At 41.1% G+C, this 20,870-nt stretch overlaps 2 protein-coding genes across 2 annotated transcripts; both read left to right on the forward strand.

Moving 5' to 3' along the window:
- On the forward strand, positions 4,423–5,094 carry LOC109710677 (syntaxin-112-like). The gene has a single exon (XM_020233410.1). The coding sequence runs from the start codon at positions 4,423–4,425 to the stop codon at positions 5,092–5,094; it is 672 nt and encodes a 223-aa protein (XP_020088999.1).
- Positions 20,282–20,634, forward strand: LOC109709971 (mitotic-spindle organizing protein 1A-like). Its single transcript, XM_020232371.1, has one exon. The coding sequence runs from the start codon at positions 20,326–20,328 to the stop codon at positions 20,617–20,619; it is 294 nt and encodes a 97-aa protein (XP_020087960.1). The 5' UTR covers positions 20,282–20,325; the 3' UTR covers positions 20,620–20,634.

The following is a 20,870-nucleotide window of genomic DNA, read 5'->3' on the forward strand; positions in this document are numbered from 1 at the left end:
ACCCCAATATCTTGCAACATCTGTGAACGGATCCTAGACAAAAAAGAACATTATATGCTATGAATCAGACAGCAAAATTGAAGGATACCTGCTAGCAGGGACTATTCTTGTAAAAAACAAAAAAAAAGGGAGTAATGAATCGTATAAACGGTTATAACATTGTCCATTGTTCCTACTTATGCATTGTTTATAGACATAATTTCCTTAAGAGTCAATTTTAGACCAAAAAGCAAAGACCGAGAATATAGGATTTGCATCAAAAAATAAAAGGAAAATGATCTGGACTGAAAACTGAGGACCTGAAATGAAGCTGCAGGCTGTTTCGGTAATATAGGACAAATGTAAATGGGCCATAAAACATTTTCGTTATCGCTCCGATTTGCGAAATTTTGTCGGCTACAGATTTCTAAACGAAAAATTACACTTACTTATCCTATCTACCTCCTTCTTTAATTGAGATCAAAATGCTTAATTTAGAACTAAAAAGAAGGCATATGGGATTTACCGGAATAAAATTAACCTTTGGCGCCGAGGTTGGAACGGAATTCATCATCATATGGAGACACGTCGTCTTCAATACGACGCCACTGCCTCCGATTTTGTGATTCTATCGGCTTAAAAACTATATATATTACTATATATATATATGTATAGTATATATGTAATATGTATATATATAATGTAATATATCTGTAAATATATATGATACTATATGTATATATATATGTATATATATTATAATATAGTATATATATGTATACTATATATGTATATGTATAACATATAATATGTGTAATATGTAAACATGAAAAATGTATATGTTACCTAAGCACATGTATATGTAATATGTATACCATATACATGTGTATATGTATACAATATACATGTGTATAATAATACGTATTATACTACTATGTGTATATATATATATGTGTATATATACATAGGTATAAACACATATGTAATATATACGCCATATATATACACTACGTATATAATACAGTATGTATTTCCGCCAGCCGCCTATATATAAAAAAAAACATATGTAATATATAATATATATAATATATATATATATATATACTATATATATATATATATAAAGGATAAGTGTGACGACATCATGTGCAGTTAATTATAAACAGAATATGAATAAAAAGGATCACCTATTATTGAAGACACAGAAAGGGGAAGCTTTTCATGAGCTACTTTAGTTGAAGCATCAAATGGTAGATTTTTTGAGCTTCTTAAAGATGGTTCCACATCGCATGTCTATATAAATATATATATATATATAGTTAATATATATATATAGAGAAAGAAAGGATGCTAGAATGAACCAACAAAATTCTAATCATACGGATTCTACGTCGCACCTTTGACCTTGTGGTAGAATCTTGCAAATGCATTTCACCTCCGGTAGGCGAATCCATAATGTGCACTTCCTACAAATACCATAAAACAAAAGAAGTTCAGCACACAAAAAATAAAAAAATAGAGAAAAGATAGTTGAAAATGTTAATGAGCATACCTTAGATTTCTCATCTTCGTGAATTGGAAAACTGAGGCTGAGAACTTCAAATTGAGGAGAGTCATCGGAAGGACCAGCTTGGATATGATCATATTCTGGAAATAAATCAAGTTGCTTTCCCTCTGGTTCTAGAGAGTTCGATGCTCTTTCATTTATAACATCTGAAGAATTCAATCTCCCTTCAAAAGTTGAATGTTTCTCTAAAATAATAACACTTTTTTTCTTCTTCTTGCGAGGATCATCTGCATTTAATAAATAGCCCACTCCATGCTTGAAGCTCGAATGCACGCTATTAGACCACCAACGCGCATAATGTAAAGTCGGTTTGCCAATCCGGTCTTTCTTTGGTATAAAATAGTTAGTAGAAGTCCCATATCGTAGAAAATGATTCCAACACCCAGCAAGTGTTCCAAGATAATTGGCTAATTTAGGAACATTGATACTTTCAGGAAAAGATTGATCAAAGCCAAATTGTCGAGCAAAACGATAAGAATTATATGGCTGTGTGTGTAGTTTGTTCCCCAAACGAAGTGAAAGCACACTCTGTCTGATAGAAATTATATATTCATAGACCTCTTTTGGATATTTACACTCTCCTGTAGTCAATTTTGCATCATAAAGCCAACCATCATTAACAAAAGAATAAGAATATGGCAGGGGACGCCACACAAAATGGGCGCTCGATCTGAGATGAATTCGTGCTCGCTTAGCATTAAAAGGAGAAGCCGCCGCATCCATAAAAAATATCATTTGAGGAGGGCTTTGTAAGCCGGCGATGTTTTTGATATTATCGCTGATCACCTTTCTAGAATAAGTCTGTTCAAAATGAAGACCAATCCACGCATATAGAAAACTAACAGGGAATTGAGGCCCAGGATGCGCAGGACCTTCGGGGTGGTCACTCATGAAAGACAAGCCGGCGTGAATGGCACAAAGAATAGCAGGGGCTAAGGCAACCCTCTCACCTAACGCTAGCTTAGAAGCCATAATAAATGTCTCCGGCCTGATGAAATGATCTAACCCAGAAGGCATTACAAAGTTGCATAGCCATAAGGAAATGTAGGCCGCTCGAGTCGTATCTTCTGTATATGAGGGAGCGAGTTCTCTATTGCTTATATTCCGAGACTTAGATCGATTCAACTTCTTACAGCTTGTGTAAAAGAAATTCACCCATAAATCATACCGTACACGCTTATTAGAAGATCGAGCTATAAGCCATTGATAAATATCAAAAAGCTCCCTAACACAATTGGGATAATTGTTTTTGTTATAAAGTTCAGAATTTGGTGGGATATACTCATCATACATATCACCGATAATTGGAAGCCCACTAAGTTCTCTAATTTCCCATAAAGAAATCCCAACCTCACCATATGGAAGATGAAAAGTATTTGTTTCTGAACACCATAGCTCCACCAATGCCTTAATGATATTAATATTTTTATTGTACTTCCCCCGTGAAGCTACAATACCTCCCAAAATGCCAGCACAACGTAACTGAGTTGTATAACGAGAGAGAATATAATTTCCCCATTCAATCAAACCTTCTACCTCAACGCTATCTCCAAAAAATCTACTCATTCCACACCATCCGGGATGATTATTAAGTATTTTATACCCAAGAGATTGTAACGTGTCTCTTTCCTTCGGAGGACCTAATGGGGGCAATAATATAACATCGCCGTCACCATCAGAAGCATAATAGTCAACTCCAAAACGACCCAATAACTGTTTCTGCTTAAATATTGCCCATTCTTTTAACATAGGCGTTTCATAAGGGATTACGGGCTCGGCGGAACATCCAAATATTGGAGGTGAGCGCATTAAAGAAAGCCCTCTAAACACGCCTAAAGTTTTATCATCTGGATGAATTAATGGTTCGCTCTTTTTCCACATGATCTAGAAAGGGAAAAGGATTACAATATGAAGTTTGTGATCCAAAACAAAATATGTTGAGATCCATAAAATTAATTTGAATGTGTCATATCTCATACAGATTCTAAATATATATATATCTATATATATATATATATATATATATATCATCAAAAGAGATCGATCGATTAAGGGAATATCATGAAGAACTAAGCCATGATGAAATTACCTTAGATCCTTGATGGCAATATGAAAATTGAAATCGTGCAAAAAGATCAGCACCTTTTCCACCTTGTTTAATTCACAAGCTTGAAAAGGTAGGGGGCATTTGTTGAAGCATAAAAAAAAAGGAAGAAGAAGAAGAAAAAAGGGAGAAAGGAAAAAAGGTAGAAAGTGAGAAAATTTGAATAATGGTATATGCACTAGGTGCATGGAGAAATTTGAGTTCAAATTTTGAACCTGGTGCATAGGTTAATCCATGCACCAGGTGCATAGATTACAAAAAAAGTGGGATGTTCTCGTAGGCATGAATGAGTATTACAAATAGCAGATTAGTCCTTTCCCTTTCATATATTTGCAAGATGATCCCATCGTAACTTCCCACCTCTCCTACCCGCATCCCACTAACCCGATTATTTGCACGTTCCAAGCAGTTATAACCTAAGTATATTTGAACCCAATTGGGACACAGTTTTGAATCTTCAAACCTATTCCTAAACAAAAAAAAAACCCAATCCATCCCTGTGTTCACGAAAGAAAAAAAAAAAGAATGGTAAAAAAAATATAATATCTTTCTCCATTAAGGTAGCCATGATCAAAGCTCTATCTCTCTCTCCTTAGTAATAAAAAAAAAAAGAAAAGAGAAGAAACTCTATCTCTCTCTCTCTCTCTCTCTCTCTCTCTCTCTCTCGCAAACACACGGGTGCTCTTTTTCTTCTTCAAGATCTCTAGCTGAGGAGCATTCAAGCTTCATTCATTCTCGTCGATTAAACAACCATCTCGGTTGCGTGTCGAAGATGAACAATCTCATGACCAAATCGTTCCTTGACTACGTGGAACTGAAGAAGCAGGCGATGGTGATCGAGGGCTCCGGCGCGAGTCCCGAGGCGAGCGCGGATCTCGAGGCTAAGGGGGGCTCACCTCCGCGGAGGAGGCGAACCTCGCCCTCTTCTTCTCCGAGGTCGGCGCGATCCAATCCGCGATGGACGCCCTCTCCGCGCTCCTCTCCGACCTCCGCCTCCTCCACTCCGAGTCTCGAACCGCGCCTTCTCCCCGCGCTTCGCCACGGGGACCTCCGCGACCGCGTCGACTCTGACGTCGCCGCGATCCTCCGCACCGTCCACTCCATCAAGGCGCAGCTCGAAGCCCTCGACGACTCCAACGCCGCGAACCGCACCCTCTCCCCGCGCTTCGCCGCGGGGACCTCCGTCGACCGCACGAGGGTTTCGGTCACCCACGGGATCCGGGCGAAGCTTCGCGATGCCATCCTCTCCGACCACAAAGAGACCCTGAAGCAAAACTACTACAACGCCACGGGCGAGCTCGCCTCCGACAAGGTGCTCGAGGAAATGCTCAAGTGGAGAGGCGACTCCATGGATCCGCCGTGGTCCTCGCCGGGCGCGGCCGCACCTTCTGCTCCGGCGTCGACCTCACCGCCGCCGAGAACGTCTTCAAGGGCGACGTCATAGACCCCGCCGCCGACCCTGTCGCCGCCATGGCTGCGCGCTGCAAGCCCATCGCCGGCGCCGTTGCCGGATTCGCCGTCACTGCCGGGTTCGAGATCTCCCTCGCCTGCGACCTACTCGGCGGGCCGCGACGCCAAGTTCGTCAACACCTCCGCCGAGCTCTACTAAGCTCCGCTGAGTGCCTCCGCCAAGCTCCACCGAGCTCCGCTGAGTACCGCCGCATCTCCACCAAGCTCCGCTGAGCACCTCCCCGTCTCCACTGAAGCCGCCGCATCTCCGCCGCGTCTCCACCGAAGCCGCCGCATCTCCGTCGCGTCTCCACCAAGCTCCGCCGCGTCTCCATCTACATATCTCCACCCCCTCCACCTGTTCGACGAAATTCCCAAACGAAACGAGACGGGCGGCAAGAGTCGGTCTCCTTTGACAAGATCACGACGAGGCTGAAGAAGCTGAGTTATGGGCTGAGCAAACGAGCACTGCGACTTCATGCTCATCACCCAGAAGGTCTACGTTAGCATCTACAAGGTCGCACACGACTTCCCAGCTCGCGGGGCTCGCCGCGGAGATCATCCGCGTCAACTTCCTTGGAACCGGCAGCCATCGAGCAGTGTAGAGGTGCAGAGCGACACGCTGTTCATGGTCATCATCAACGGCTCCGACGAGTTGAAGCCCGACGACCTTATCTGTTCACGTCCACCAATTGTTCGACGAAATGCCCAAGACATATCTTTCGACAGTGAACTTAGAGAAAGAGCGGTGCTCTTCTCTTTATAAAAAATGTGTTATTAGAAGAGAAAGAGCGGTGCTCTTCTCTTTACAAAAAATATAGCATCATCGAAAGAGGGAGAGAGCGGTGCTCTTCTCTTTGCAAAAAATATTATCAAAAGAGAGAGAGATATTACTTCTCTGATTATGAAAGAGAGAGGAAGCTTTGTTACATAAAAGGGAGGCAAAGGAGGGATTTTTCCACCTTAGTTGTCCCACGAATGTAAAAGAAACAAAGAAGGATTATGCATCTTTGTTGTCCTATACTATCAAAGATAAAGAGAGAAAAAATACTCCCTTAATTCTCTTATAATTAAGAGGCAAGAGAAATCAATCAGATTGTTGATTGTTGTTCTTGTGATCGACTTATGGGATGTTCATCGAACCCCTTAATTCTATCCAAAATTGAATCTCTCGATTTGGCTAAATTAGACCAAATCGAGATGCTCCAAATTAAATTAAGTTGAATTTTCATTATTCATGACTGAGAATTTGACAAATAAAAAATGCATTCGAAATTTTTTAAGTGATGAATTTGATTCTGAACCATACATTTAAATATTTTGATCTCAAACAAATCCTAGATAATTTCCATCTCAAAATCTCATCTGGAACAAGCCCGTACTCACCTCAAAAGCTCAATATGACCCAAGTTCAGCCCAAACATAAATCTGGGCCCAGCGCTATAACTTGCCTAAAGAAAATATGGGCTTAAACCATACGGGCCTAAATTGAGCCCGAACCCACATGTAATTCAAGCTTCAACCTGGATCCATTATATGAATCCGAATTTGGACCGTGTTTAATCCATGAAGCTATACCTAGCCCAAGTCCAGATTTCAATTACCATGTGAACTTAATTCAAAATCTTAGTTACACCACATGGGTCTAAATTGAGCCTGTAACACATCTGTAATCCATACTACATGGGCCTGAATTTAGCCCATACCCGAATCCATATCATATAAGCCTACATCTAACTCACATTGAGCCTGAACCCAAATATAGCTTTACGGGCCTGAACTCAGCCCAAGTCTAAACCCAATGGCCAATCTACACATCTAAACCCAAACCCAACCTAATTATATCTCCAAATGGGCCTAAGTTCATGTCCAAGGCCGAATATAAACCCAGCCTAATTATATCTCCGAATGAGCCCAAGTTCATGTCAAGACTAAATATAAACCCAAACCAATTATTTATTCCAGATTGATCCAAGCTGAACCCAATCTTTAATTCCAATCCAATCCAAATTTGACAAGCCATATATGAAACCTATACCATAATAACCAAATCAAAGTCCAAACCTAACCTCAATCATGCACAACCTAATCCAACCTCTTCTCTATACCAAGTCTTTGGAAACAAACCATTTCAACCCGATTCTCTAGCATATTCAAACTCGATCAAATTCTAAATATATGCTTAGAATTGATCAAATCGTTTTTTTTTTTTATCTTAGTACATATGACTAAGGTAAAAATAATTAAATCGATTGGACTCTAGTACATATACTTAGAGTTCAAACATAAGAAATCAAGTTAGACTCTAATATGTATTATTAGAGTTTAATTTAAATCAATTTCGGCTAATCCTAATATATATATTTAGTATTTAGCCATCCTTCACCTTAGAGTGAACTCAAATTTAGTTTGACTCTAATATACATATTTAGAGTTCAATTAAATTAATTAAACTCTAATATATATATAATTAGAGTTAATCTAAATCAAATCGGCTAATTCTAATACAGATAGATTTAGCCATCCTGCACCTCATGGCGAACCCAAATTAGACTCTAATACATACACTTAGAGTTTAATTTAAATCAAAATTTTGACTAATCCTAACATATATAACTAGGATTTAGTTGATATTTCATCTCATGGTGAACCCAAATTAATTAACTGGCTAATACATACACTTGGAGTTTAATTTAAATCAAATTTTGACTAATCCTAATATATATAATTAGGATTTAGTTAATATTTCACCTTATGGTGGACTCAATGCGAGACATGATTAAGCTCTAACATATAAACATAGAGCTTAATTACACTGGACTTTGATATATTAAATCCTAACACATACATACAGGATGAGGACTCAAACTGAATATCAAATTAAACCCCATTGGACTTTATCACATATATTTAAAGTTCAATTAACTAAATCAAACTCTAATCCATTTAATTAGAGTTTAATTTGAATCCGATTAAGTCCCAATGCATATACATGGAATCCTTCATCTTAGGGTGAACAATGTTGAGCACTGAAACATATAGAGTTCAATCAAATCAATTTGATCATACACTTTGATTCAGAATCAAGTTCAATCAACCGTCATATTCATTCATGTACACTGGGGGTATGCCCCTGGTTAAGCCATGTAACTATACAATGGATTATGTTATAAAATCCATCTTTTATTCAATTTCAACCTATTTCAGCATTACAGGGGTCTCTTAATCGAAGGTGCCCTAACACTTTGTAGGGGTAATTAACGATAGACGCTTGCGTTTATTGGAAGCCATAAATCCACAATACCTGATTCCCATACATATTTAAATATTAATCTGAATCATGAATACTACCCCACGGTAAAAATCAAAATAAGATTAACCGTGTGAGGTGCGTCATTCGTGGTCGCAGACAGCTCGGTGATGGTTTTTTACCCTTACTCTTCTGTTGTTACTATTGCATCGTATATATTGAGCCTTGCACCCATGTTATTCCATTATACTCTGCTCGTTGTTTGCATGCTTAGTATCCTGAGTAGGAGTAGAGTAGTTCTATCTATATGCATATCTGTTGACCTGGTTGGTCGGTTGTTGCANCATTCCGTATCTGTTGACCTGGTTGGTCGGTTGTTGCATTCCGTATCGGTTGACCTGGTTGGTCGGTTGTTCCATTCTGTATCTGTTGACCTGATTGGTTGGTTCTCGTACTTCGTATCAGCGACCTTGCTGGTCGGTTGGACTCTGTGGACTTTGGGTCCAGGTAACACATCGACTCTCTCGTCATGTGTTTCGATCTGATTGATCGAGGTTTGACATTATACGCCCTTGTTTCTGGCTTCGGCCTAGGCATCGGCTTCAGCCGGTTTTTGTATTGAGCATACCAGCATGACGTAGTCACAACACTTAGGGGTATTCACGACACCGGGTCGGTTTGGCCACCGACCGGAGGTGTGCTTATCCGGATGGGTCGTCCTGTTGGGCAGGTGAATCAGGTCGGTGCAGATCAGTGACAGGCAGCGCTTGAGGTCTGCGAACCAACATAGCAGGCACCAGATTGGGTATAGTTTTGGTTTGGTTACCTTGAGGCATACTCAGCTTTGCATTCCTTACAGTAGCAGTTTTATTTATTTCTTAGTTATCTGTTATAGCTATTGTAGTTTCTTCGTATCAGTATCTGTATTTGTTTACCATATTGTTGTTTACCTCTTCCTGATCCGGTGAGTACTCATCGCCTTCATCGGCTTGCGGTACCCACTGGGAGGGGAGACATGTTTACATGTTCTCACCTCCTCCACCATTTTTCAGGTATCGCCGGCGGTGAGAGTTGAGACGAGACGTGAGACACGTTCATAGTGGTCGCTAGAGCTTCCGACCCAGTTTGTCAGTTTGGTTCCTACCCTGTTTATTTTTGTTATTAATAGCTTTTATATTACATGGTTCTGTTGGTTTATGTTATTCGAATTCATGTGGTTTTGAATGAACTATAGAACTCGTGGAATGGAGAATGTACGAATGCATAGTTATCTTTATATTCATTTAGTTGTGGTTGTATCGAGTTTACTTGTTGTACTTGTGCGACGCCGTGCAATTATAGGGGAGACTCTGTCCGTATGAACAGTGGATTTTCTGTATTTGTGGCGGATCTGACAAACCCTGGGGTCAGATTTTCAAAAAAAATTTAGACGCTTTTTCGCTGTGTTTCAAACTAAAAGGGACCCGGGGCGTGACAGATTAAAGTGGTATCAGAGACAAGTTACAACCACAACACCATTCACAGATTGTTTTGAAAAGTAAATGAAACTGAACCATTAGTTAGGTTGACCCATAGGAAGACCTACGGTATATAGGCACGTGAGTGCGGGGTTTGGACTTGTGTCCTGGGCTGTATTCGAGTTAGGTAAACTCGGAGTGCACGGTTATTTTCGTATGTGCTACGATTTTCGCACAAGCTAGTGTCTCAGTCGAGAGTAGTGGCAGTGTTTCTTTTTGGACATTGAGTGGTGGGGCGGCGTTCCCCAGGTATTGCCACTCCTGTCAGGTTGGGCCTTGAAAGGCCAGGTGATCTTCGGCTTAGGCGAGTGTTTTAACTGCCGACGGCAGGCCACTCTTCCTACTGAGGGCACGAGAGCTACTGCGAGTGTCTCTACTGAGACGGCACTTAGACCAGTTACGGTCGCGACTTCTGTGGGGCTACTAGGGTGTAGCCCAAGGTTATGGTAGCGGTCATTTAGGCGACTGCAATTTTGGTGATTCTTCCTCAGATCTTTGGGTAGGGTTGTGATGCCTACCTCTCTTCCTTGGTTGTTGATGAAATCAGCGGTTTGGATCTTTTGACCTTTACCTAGTTCATTCGTCAAATTGACATATACTAGAGTCGGATTGACACAGTTTTGGTGTCAGGTCTCTGTTGATGCGTACATCATATGCGATTGTTCTAACACCTAAATTAGTGTGGAGTGGGTATAGCTCGATTGTGGTGTGGAAATCGGTTAGAGAAACTATTTTCTAAAGCCTCAGTTTGAACGGTTTGCGGCTTAGTGTCGTTAGTAGCTTTTGGATGTTGAAAGCTATGGGACTTCCAGTGAGTCGGTTTAAGGTCGAGCTGTTTTTGAATGTCGACTTGTAATGTTGACGTTTTGATGGTTGGTTGTGAACTTTTGGTTCAGTGAAGAAGTATCAGGTGATTTGATACTTCGACGTGTCGCGCTTCCAACTCGTTGTTGGTAGTGGATCTTCGGATATTTTGCTTTTCTTTTGATAAGTACATTGGCTGCAGACAATGTACTGTCGAAAGATGAGACGAAATACCCTTTCCCTGTTTAGGACTTTTGGATTGGGTCGGTGTTTTCTCTAGATTGTCTTGTGGGAAGCTAGAGTGAGTAACCACGTAGCGAGCCTTGGATTATTTCCTGGCAGGTTTGCGCAGTTGATTTATCATCACTGCAGATAGTTTGACTCTAGTTCGAGTCTAGGTGTTCGTGGCTCTTTAGTTGTACTTGTTACAACTAAAAAGTTTGTTTGGTTAGTTGTCTCGGTCTGCTTGCCGGAAGGTTCGAAATCACAGTTGTTGAGTGACTTGAGCCTAGTTGTTGGTTATGATTGTCACTGTATGTGATAGCATTTTAGGTTAGCGACTCACCGTGTCGTGCAAACCTTGGGATTGTATGCTTGTCCGGTTAATTGGTGACAGGTGCGCCTAGGTCTCAATGAGATAGGTAATTGGGTGTTGCTGGAAACATTGATCGCTAGGGTCCCTTGTAGGACGGCAGCGACAGGGTCTTGTGGAGACAGGTATTCCGATGGTTAGCATCGCTTTTGCGATTGGCGACCTGTGCATCAAGTGATGGACTTGCAAAGAGCTTTTGGTGGTTTGTTGGTACCGGATTAAGTTTGAGGAGACAAAATTGTCTAGCTCAATTGGTATTGTCAGTTGGACTTTTCAGGAGAAATGTGAGGTCTTGGACCTAGGACTACAGATTGTCGCAGGTGACTTTCCGTTGATGAGGTTTTGGTAGTTTGTGTGGTTACTGGTAGAGACTGTGGTCTCCGAAACGAGTGTTATTGACTCAGGTTTTAGAACAACGTTTCGTATTCGCTCGTGGTGAGCAGGTTGACGTTGTTGGCTAGTCGGAGTATTTCGTTTCAGTCGACGTAAATAGACTCCAGACTAGTGGTGTTGTCTCGTGACTTTTCTACGCGAACTTGCGACATAGTCAAGTCAGTTTCGACTATGCGGACTAAGGTAGAGTGGACCTAGAATTTCTAAGTGTTGATTAATTATCTCAGAATTAGCAATTTGGGATCAGATAATCCTAGTTGTGGGACTGTTTTGTCCACAGGTTATAGGATGGTGTTGATTCCGGTTAGTTTTTGGGTCCGGAGATTTTGGGTTGGTATGTCTTCCCTCATTTTGTACGAGTGGAACCATAGTCCTATTCTCCCATTCTTCGGAGGTTGATCTGTCCAAATGAAATATAATCGACCAGTACTCAATGGTGATACCGCAGTGGCGGAGTAATATCTGAATTCAATTCGAGTGGGTACGTGGTCAAGTTTCGGGAACGAAACTTCTTTTAAGGGGGGGTAATGTAAGGACTGAGATTTTGACAGTGTAGCTAAACTCTCTGTTGACGATGTTTTCGTGTGTAATTTAATTACATAAGCACTCGTCAAGTTTCAGGAGAAAATGAGTTAAGATGGAGAAGTTACGCGACCAGAACCGATGACTTAAAGTGAATAGTAACTCCGGCTTTTCGGAGGAGCCAGCTAGTAGAGAAGGATTCTGCTGCGCATTGGACTCCGATCATAGCTCTCCAATAGCTCGTTTCAAACGGCTCGACTATTCTGGACCCAATGGCACTTACGGAATTGGGTTCCGATGCACGATTTTTGAGAAAAAGAGGTTTGATTGGATTTATACATATATGTGTTTTGTAGTAGAACAATGAGGGCGGGTTTCGTCCCGAATCAGGGACCAAATCGGATGAAACAAAATACTATAGTCGTGTTGAACGCGCCGGCGTAATCCGTTCGGAAATTCGACGGACGGATCTTCGGAAATCGTGAATTGTTCGCTGAGGGGTCGAATTGACGAAACGGAAACTTGGCGAAAGGTCCAATATTTTATGTACCGTTTTGCGAGGTTTCGAACGTCGTGGCGCGGGCATGCATAGTGCACGGGCTGTCGAGGGCTGGGCTGTAAATATTATGCTTTGAGGGATTTCTCGGCAAATTGACACCTTGTATAAAGATGGCAGCTAGGGTTTCCACAACCTTTTGCTGCCCAAATCCTCCCAGCTAACCCTAGCCGCCTCAGCATTTCTCTACCCTACACGTGTGCACGTCCCGACCGCCGGAAAAGCAACCTCAGCCTTCCACCAACTCCTCCTCACTCCACCTTGACTTCTCCCTCAGCAAATGGAACCAGAGAACCCCGAGCACTTTGAAGTCTTCATCCTCTGGCCGAGACCCATCCCCCTCACCATCCCTGCCGGCCCCCGTCGTCCCTGCGCGCCGCCGGCGCTGCCTGTGCAGACCACGGCCAGCTCTGATTAGCTAGGGCCGAGCTCGATTTAGCTCGAGGCCTGCTCATTTAAGCCACCTAAAACTGGCTGCCCTGTCCTCTTCTGGCCGCAGGCGACCTCCGGCGCACTTCCCTAGCATTCCCGCACGCCGCCGGCCTAGCTCCCTATGGCCTTTTAGATCCTGTGCGGGCCGAGGCCGAGCCTCCTTGGCTTCCAAGCGCCGCCGCCGCCCACCGTAGGGCGCATTACCTTCCCCTCGGCCTCCGCCGATAGATCACTGCCACCCCGAGCTCCTCCGGCTACCGAGCGGCCGCCGTGGGCCCCCGAACACGTGAGCTGATGACGGGTTGGATCTCCACCGCCGCGCGACCGGCTGCCACTCGCCGCCGGCCAACACCATCCCTAGACCTCTCGGACCGTCCGCACCCATCCCTGGCCGGAGCGCCCGCCGTCTGGCCGCCGCCGGCCAGCCCTAGCTCTCCACTGGTCCGATAAGCGGTATTTTTTGGTTCCTGTGCACTATTTGGGTTTCCGTTCACTGTTCCGACGACCCGGGGTTGTTCCGATGCCTCCGGAGCACAGTGATTGTCAGTTAGTGCTGATCATAGTGCTCACCTCATTTAGGGTCAGCAAGCGTCGGATGTGTTAATTTGTAGTGTTTTAGCTTCAGCTCGCAGTTTTCGCTGAACTTTGCGTCGCTCGCGCGCTTGCCACAGTGGTCGAAAGTGCTCCGAAAGGTGAGCACAGCCTCCGGAACGCCAAGACCTGTCAGCGGGTGTCTCGGCTTGGATGATTGACTTTCGGTTTACGTAGACGGACCATAAAAGCCCCGAAATCACATAAAATAACGTGATTTTGGGTAATCAGGAGGGCTTTTATGCAATTTGGGTTGTTGCGGCTACTGTTGGCAGCATGGATGAGCTGAGGGTAACCTTTGGACTGATTGTCCAGGGCCCCATGCCTTTGTGGAGATCGAAAAGTGATTTCCGGCTTGTTTCTCGACGAAATTCGCCGATGGAGCACAGGTTTGATTCGAAATTCTTTCGACGGTGCTTCGTGATGAGTTGTTGTGTCGCTGAGCCTTGTTGGCTGGTCACTCAAGTCATTTCGAGGGTTTGGAAATGACGGGTGAGCGACGGTGGGTTCCGGTATCGAAATTGACACTTCCGGGAATTCGGATCCGAACGATTATCCGACGATAGTGTTGGTTGTGTATTCTTGTGTTTGCTGCCATGATGCACGATTATTTATGTATAGTGGTAGCGAGTGACTCGTAGCATGAGTCGGTGTGTTCCAGGACAGTTCGTGGATCCCGGCGGAGTCCCGTAGCGATTTTCGGGACTTCCGACGAGTTACGGTAGTTGGTTTTGGGAAACCGATCTCTGTGGGATTAGTTTGTGGGATGTGGAGTCAATGGTTATTAGTGGTGGGTTAGACACTAACCCGATGGACCTTCCTTAGGTCTGGTTGACATTCTTTTGCAGTCAGGAGACAGATGTGACATCCTTACAGGTGGGTACTTCGATCCGAAGTCGGTACAGTGGTACACGCTCGGTGATGGTTTCTTACCCTTACTCTTCTGTTGTTACTATTGCATCGTATATATTGAGCCTTGCACCTATGTTATTCCATTATACTCTGCTCGTTGTTTGCATGCTTAGTATCCTGAGTAGGAGTAGAGTAGTTCTATCTATATGCATATATGTTGACCTGGTTGGTCGGTTGTTGCATTCCGTATCTGTTGACCTGGTTGGTTGGTTCTCGTACTTCGTATTAGCGACCTTGCTGGTCGGTTGGACTTTGTGGACTTTGGGTCCAGGCAACACATCGACTCTCTCGTCATGTGTTTCAATCTGGTTGATCGAGGCTCGACATTATACGCCCTTGTTTCTGGCTTCGACCTAGGCACCGGCTTCAGCCGGTTTTTGTATTGAGCATACCAGCATGACTTAGTCACAGCACTTGGGGGTATTCACGACACCGGGTCGATTTGGCCACCGACCGAAGGTGTGCTTATCCGGATGGGTCGTTCTGTGGGGCGGGTGAATCAGGTCGGTACAGATCAGTGACAGGCAGCGCTTGAGGTCTGCGGACCAATATAGTAGGTACCCGATTGGGTACAGTTTTGGTTTGGTTACCTTGAGGCATACTCAGCTTTGCATTCCTTACAGTAGCAGTTTTATTTATTGCTCAGTTATCTGTTATAGCTACTGTAGTTTCTTTGTATCAGCACCTGTATTTGTTTACCATATTGTTGTTTACCTCTTCCTGATCCGGTGAGTACTCCTCGCCTTCATCGGCTTGCGGTACCCACTGGGAGGGGAGACATGTTTACATGTTCTCACCTTCCCCACCATTTTTCAGGTATCGCCGGCGGTGAGAGTTGAGACAAGACGTGAGACACATTCGTAGTGGTCGCTAGAGCTTCCGACCCAATTTGTCGGTTTAGTTCCTACCCTGTTTACTTTTGTTATTAATAGCTTTAATATTACATGGTTCAGTTGGTTTATGTTATTCGAATTCATGTGGTTTTGAATGAACTATAGAACTCGTGGATTTTGTGAAAAGGGAAAATAGTTTTCTACCTCTCGTGGTAGCATTTTTTAAAAGATAAAAGTTTCCGAGTAGGGAACAGTTTTCAAAAGGTTTTCTGTGGATTTATGTGTAGACATTGAATGTAAATCTGTGATGTGAATGGTGAATGTATGAATGTATAGTTATCTCTATATTCATTTAGTTGTGGTTGTATCCGGTTTACTTGTTGTACTTGTGCGACGCCGTGCAAATACAGGGGAGACTCTGTCCGTGTGAAGAGTGGATTTCCTGTATTTGTGGCGGATCTGGCATACCCTGGGGTCAGATTTTCAAAAACAATTTAGACGCTTTTCCGCTATGTTTCAAACTAAAAGGGATCCCGGAGCGTGACAGGTTATTAATTATAATATATCTTAGCTTCAATTTTGTCTGTTTTTTTTTTTTTTTTTTTTCCAAACCTGTAGCTCTGGGTTTGCTAATGTATGGATAGAATTTGGTTCTAGGGTTTATTGGTTATAATTGCAAACATGTGCATCTGTTAGGGATTGTTGCTTTGATTTGCCGAGGTTTAATTAGATGTAAATGCAACTTTCTTTATTTATGTTCTTTTTACTTTGTTTATTGTGTAAATGAATGTTATTTTAGTTTGAGAACTTTTGTTTTAAATTACAAATTATGATTGCTTTAACTCTTACTTCCAACCTAAGACTATGTTATGTATAATTTCTACTTGCTTCTGCTTTACAAGCATTTTGTGGTTATGTTACAATTTTGCGATGGATAGTTGTAGTTTTATGTTCAACTAGTTAAACACCTGCACTTCGCTGCGGGAAAAAAAAATTACAATAAATATACAATAAAAAAGTATTAAAAAATAAAAATTATTTATATTAGAGATTTATTTAAAGTTAAGACACAACAAATAAAATAACTTTTTTTCTCTTAAAAAATAATTTTTTAGCGAAAAATGCATAAAAAACACTACGCCGCCAACGCCGTCGCATCCTTCGTTCTCGACACCATCGCGTCGGCGCTGGGTGGGCTTCTCAAAATCGTCAAATCAAGACCTAAGGTTTCTCGAAAGCATACCTCCACTGGACGGTGAGTGACTCGTAGTAACTAACCAAATATATATGTAGTTATAAGTAACCACATAATCTTTTAGAGATCGTAAATTCTAAATATAAATATTTAACATTATTATCAAAAAATCTATATATAGTTATAAGTAACCAAATAATCTTTTAGAGATTGTAACTTCTAAATATAAATGTTGAGATTTTTAGTTTTTAAATTATCAAAATATGAGCAATCATAATATTAACTACTATATTATTAAAACAATGAGTAGTTAGTAAAATCAACAAATTTTAATTATTATGTGAGAAAAAATTTCTATTTATAATTATAATATTTTAATTTTACACATTGCTATTTCAAAATTTTATATATTAACACTATTTTGAGTAAATTTTTTTTTGTATACTGATTCAAAAAAATGTATTATATGAGTAATATTATTGAAAAATATTATGTTGAAAATTTTTTACTGTCTCATTTTAGCAAAATCAAATACTAAATTAAATTTTTTTTTATTTCAATATCAAAAATTTACTTTTATTTTTGTTACTGTACCAAAAATTAAAAAGTTTCTCTTGTTCAAATGAGCTCCATAATTAGCCCTCGCCCTGCCTCCGCTGTCCAAACCACCACCACCGCGACGCCTACCGACCCCCACCACCGCCACCGTCACCGCCACCACCACCGCCGCCCCAACCTCCATCCCTTCATTAGCCCTCGCCCCGCTTGCCGCCGCTCGCTCTCCACCCGCGCACCGGCCCTCCCCTCGGCGGCGGACATCTCCGCCCTCGACGCCCCCGCGGCCCTCGCCGCGGCCTCCGTGGTCGTGGCCGCTGCTGTCGCCACTGTGCTGTCTCTTTCCAACCTCGGGCAGCGCTTATGCTAATGAATGATAGGGAGAGAAAGAGAGGGGGCTAAGATAGAAAGGAGAAGGGAAGAGAGAGAGAGTAGGGGAGAGGAGGAGAGAGAAAGAAAGAGGGAGCTAGCTGGAGAGAATTTTTTTGGGAAGGAGAGAGCTGTCTTGGAAAATCCCAAGAATATCTTGGGAAAAGAGTGAAGATTTTTTGGGAAAGGAGCTGGTCCAAGCTGGTCCACCCTTGGGAAGGACCCAAGAAGCTAAGGGATTGCCACGTATGCCTCAAGAAACTGTCAAATTATGTATTTATATCTTGGAAAAAGAGAGAAGATTTTTTTGGAAAGGAGCTGGTCCAAGCTGGTCCACCCTTGGGAAAGAGCTAAGAAGCTAAGGGATTGCCACGTATGCCTCAAGAAACTGTCAAATTATGTATTTATATCTTGGAAAAAAAGAGAAGATTTTTTTAGAAAAGAGCTGGTCCAAGCTGGTCCACCCTTGGAAAGGAGCCAAGAAGCTAAGAAATTGCCACGTATGTCTCAAGAAACTGTCAAATTATATATTTGTAAGGATTTTACTTCTCTTTAAGATTTCTCCCAATCTGCATGAGATATAAAACTCTACTTAATTTGGTTATGCTTGAATTGAATGTAATTACACGTTTAATATACTATTTCAATACTTTCTGTCATGTGGAATTCAAAGTAATTTCATTTTTGCAGCTTAGGTAAAGCAAAATGTTGGGTTACATTATTTTTTATGTATTATTTATTAATTATTATATCTAATTTATTATGAAATATAAATAATATTTTGCAAATATAGGGCTAGGGCAAAGTTGGCATTTTATATATTCAACCCCCACATTTTTTTCATTATTCTCTACTATTTTATAAAATTAACTAAATACAAATTCATTTATTCCTTAGAATATCAGCTTTATAAACCAAACACAATTTTACTTTTATCCCTAACTATTCTGAAATTGCAAGCTATCCTAGATATAAAAAAATTTATGCCAATTAAATTTAAATCCCGCCCAAACTGGGCCTTAGTAAACTATTAAGAGCAGCCGTTATCTCTTTAAAATTATTATTTTGCTCTTTTCGAATATATCCTTCTATCGTCACCAGTATTTTTTTATTTGCTCTTAAATTAGAGGTAAAAGAAGTATTTTGACTTTTTACATTTTTAGATATACTCACTCTTTTACTGTCACTCATTTTTTTTATTTGTCCTTAAGTTAGGAGAAAAGAGTTACTTTGACTTCTTTTTAATTTTCATAGAAATTTAATCCAGATTTAATGTAAGATGACTTAACGGAGTGAATAATGAAAAAATATATGAGGGAAACATTTGAAAAAAAAGAAATATATAAAATATTTTAAAAGTTTTGAAAAAATATATTAGATATTATTCCAAAATAAAAACATTAAATAAACGGCCTAGAAAAATAGTGGAGGGATATATAGTCTGAACCCTGGTCTGAAATCCCATTCCTCTGCGTAATTCATATCGCTCTCTTCTCTCTTCTTCCCTCCCACTCCAATCGCCGCTCTCCATGTCGGGGGCGGAGGAAGCATGGACAAAGCTATGACTCAATTATTAGGGAGGGCCAAAATACATACAAATCAAAATTTTAACAAATAAACAAGATTTACCTAATCAAACTTTTGATTAGAAAATAGATTGACTAAATAATTAGTGTAAAAAAGCATTACCCCTTTTTTAATTTATACTTACTTAACTTCTAATTATTTTATTTATATTATTTCACTCAAATAGTTTTAAAATTTACTAAATCTAATAATAATTCAGTCAATGATTTATTTTTTTAATTTTTAGTAAATACAATTGTGACAATTGATGATTATTAGTTGACAGAGGTATTAACTTTTATATAAACTTTAATTTAATTAAATAAAAAAATTATCTAAAATAATTAGAAATTATGAAGGTACTAAATAAAAAAATAAAAATAAATTCAGAGTTGAGAGAGCACTATGTTAGCGCCAAATTCTTTTTTAAAAGATAGGTCGGTCAATAGTCAATATATTTTTGAGATTAAATAAAAATATATTCTTTAAATTTTTTATATATAAAAGACTATTATGTAAATTATGGAAAGTCCGTGGGCCATGGCCCTCCTCAGCCTTAAGATGGCTTCGTCCCCCACTTCTACACTGTCATACTTACATCACCTCATTAATAACAAGCCAATCACATTCATTCTTTTCGAACAAAAGAACAATAAAAATATTTTTTTATAATCATGATGGAACATATGCCTCTAAAAGGATACATTTGATTGGTTTGTGACGTGGTCATTGTCTCGAACCCTGATTAATTTAATAAAATTATAATTAGTGCCCGCTAATCACCAATCTAATGACCCCGAACTCATCCAAAGTATGCGCCCGCGACTGATTGCGGTTAATGGATCCGGGTATGGTCCATAACGGATCTGGATCCATAAGTCTGGCTACCAAAGAAATTTCCCAATGAAAAGGAAGCAGCTTTTTCGTCGGAGAACAATTTCTCTGATGTGTCGGGTTTTAATTAGTCGTTGCTTGACGACGTGGCAGACATGTTCCACAAGAACAAGTCAAAAATATTTTGCTGACCTTTTCAACTTTTTACTCATTTTCATTTAAGCTATTTTCGTTACTTAAATTTAAAAATTCCTTAATAAATATAATCCGATTAAAAAAAAAAAAAATCTAATATCAGGGCAAGGATGGCGGCGGAAGGGGCGGCGGCGGCGAGGAACGCGAAGGAGTCGCTGGAGCTTGCGTTCCAAATGTCCGAAATATTAGGGGCGGGGCTCGATCGCCACACCCTCTCTCTCCTCGTCGCCCTCTGCGACCGCGGCCTCAACCCCGAAGCCCTCGCCGCTCTCGTCCGCGAGCTCTCCCCTCCTCCCTCCTCCTCTGCCTCCGCTTCCGCCGCCGCTTCCGAAAAATCAGCCCTAAGGTCGGATCCATCTCCTCTTCTACTCTCTATTCTCTATGTAAGAGATTTAAGATTTTAGGCCTTCTTTGCCATCATTGCTGCTTAAAGACTTCATCCTGATTATTCTTTGTGAGTCTCCAACTGTAAGAAAATGACGATCCACGGTGCACGTGCGCAGCACATGACTCTTTCAACGAAGACGTTAATGGAGTGCTTAACGAAAAACGAAAATAGAAACCACATGATACTTCAGTGATGTCGTTAAAATCAAATGGTACTGAATGAAAAAATGATAAGCCGTAAAGGGGCTATGAACTATGAATACTTAAA

The sequence above is a fragment of the Ananas comosus genome, linkage group 5 (assembly GCF_001540865.1).
Source record: "Ananas comosus cultivar F153 linkage group 5, ASM154086v1, whole genome shotgun sequence".
NCBI lineage: Eukaryota > Viridiplantae > Streptophyta > Magnoliopsida > Poales > Bromeliaceae > Ananas > Ananas comosus.

Excerpts from the sequence above, each read along its gene's own strand:
- LOC109710677 (XM_020233410.1), top strand. The coding sequence starts at position 4,423 with ATGAACAATCTCATGACCAAATCGTTCCTTGACTACGTGGAACTGAAG.
- LOC109709971 (XM_020232371.1), top strand. The coding sequence starts at position 20,326 with ATGGCGGCGGAAGGGGCGGCGGCGGCGAGGAACGCGAAGGAGTCGCTG.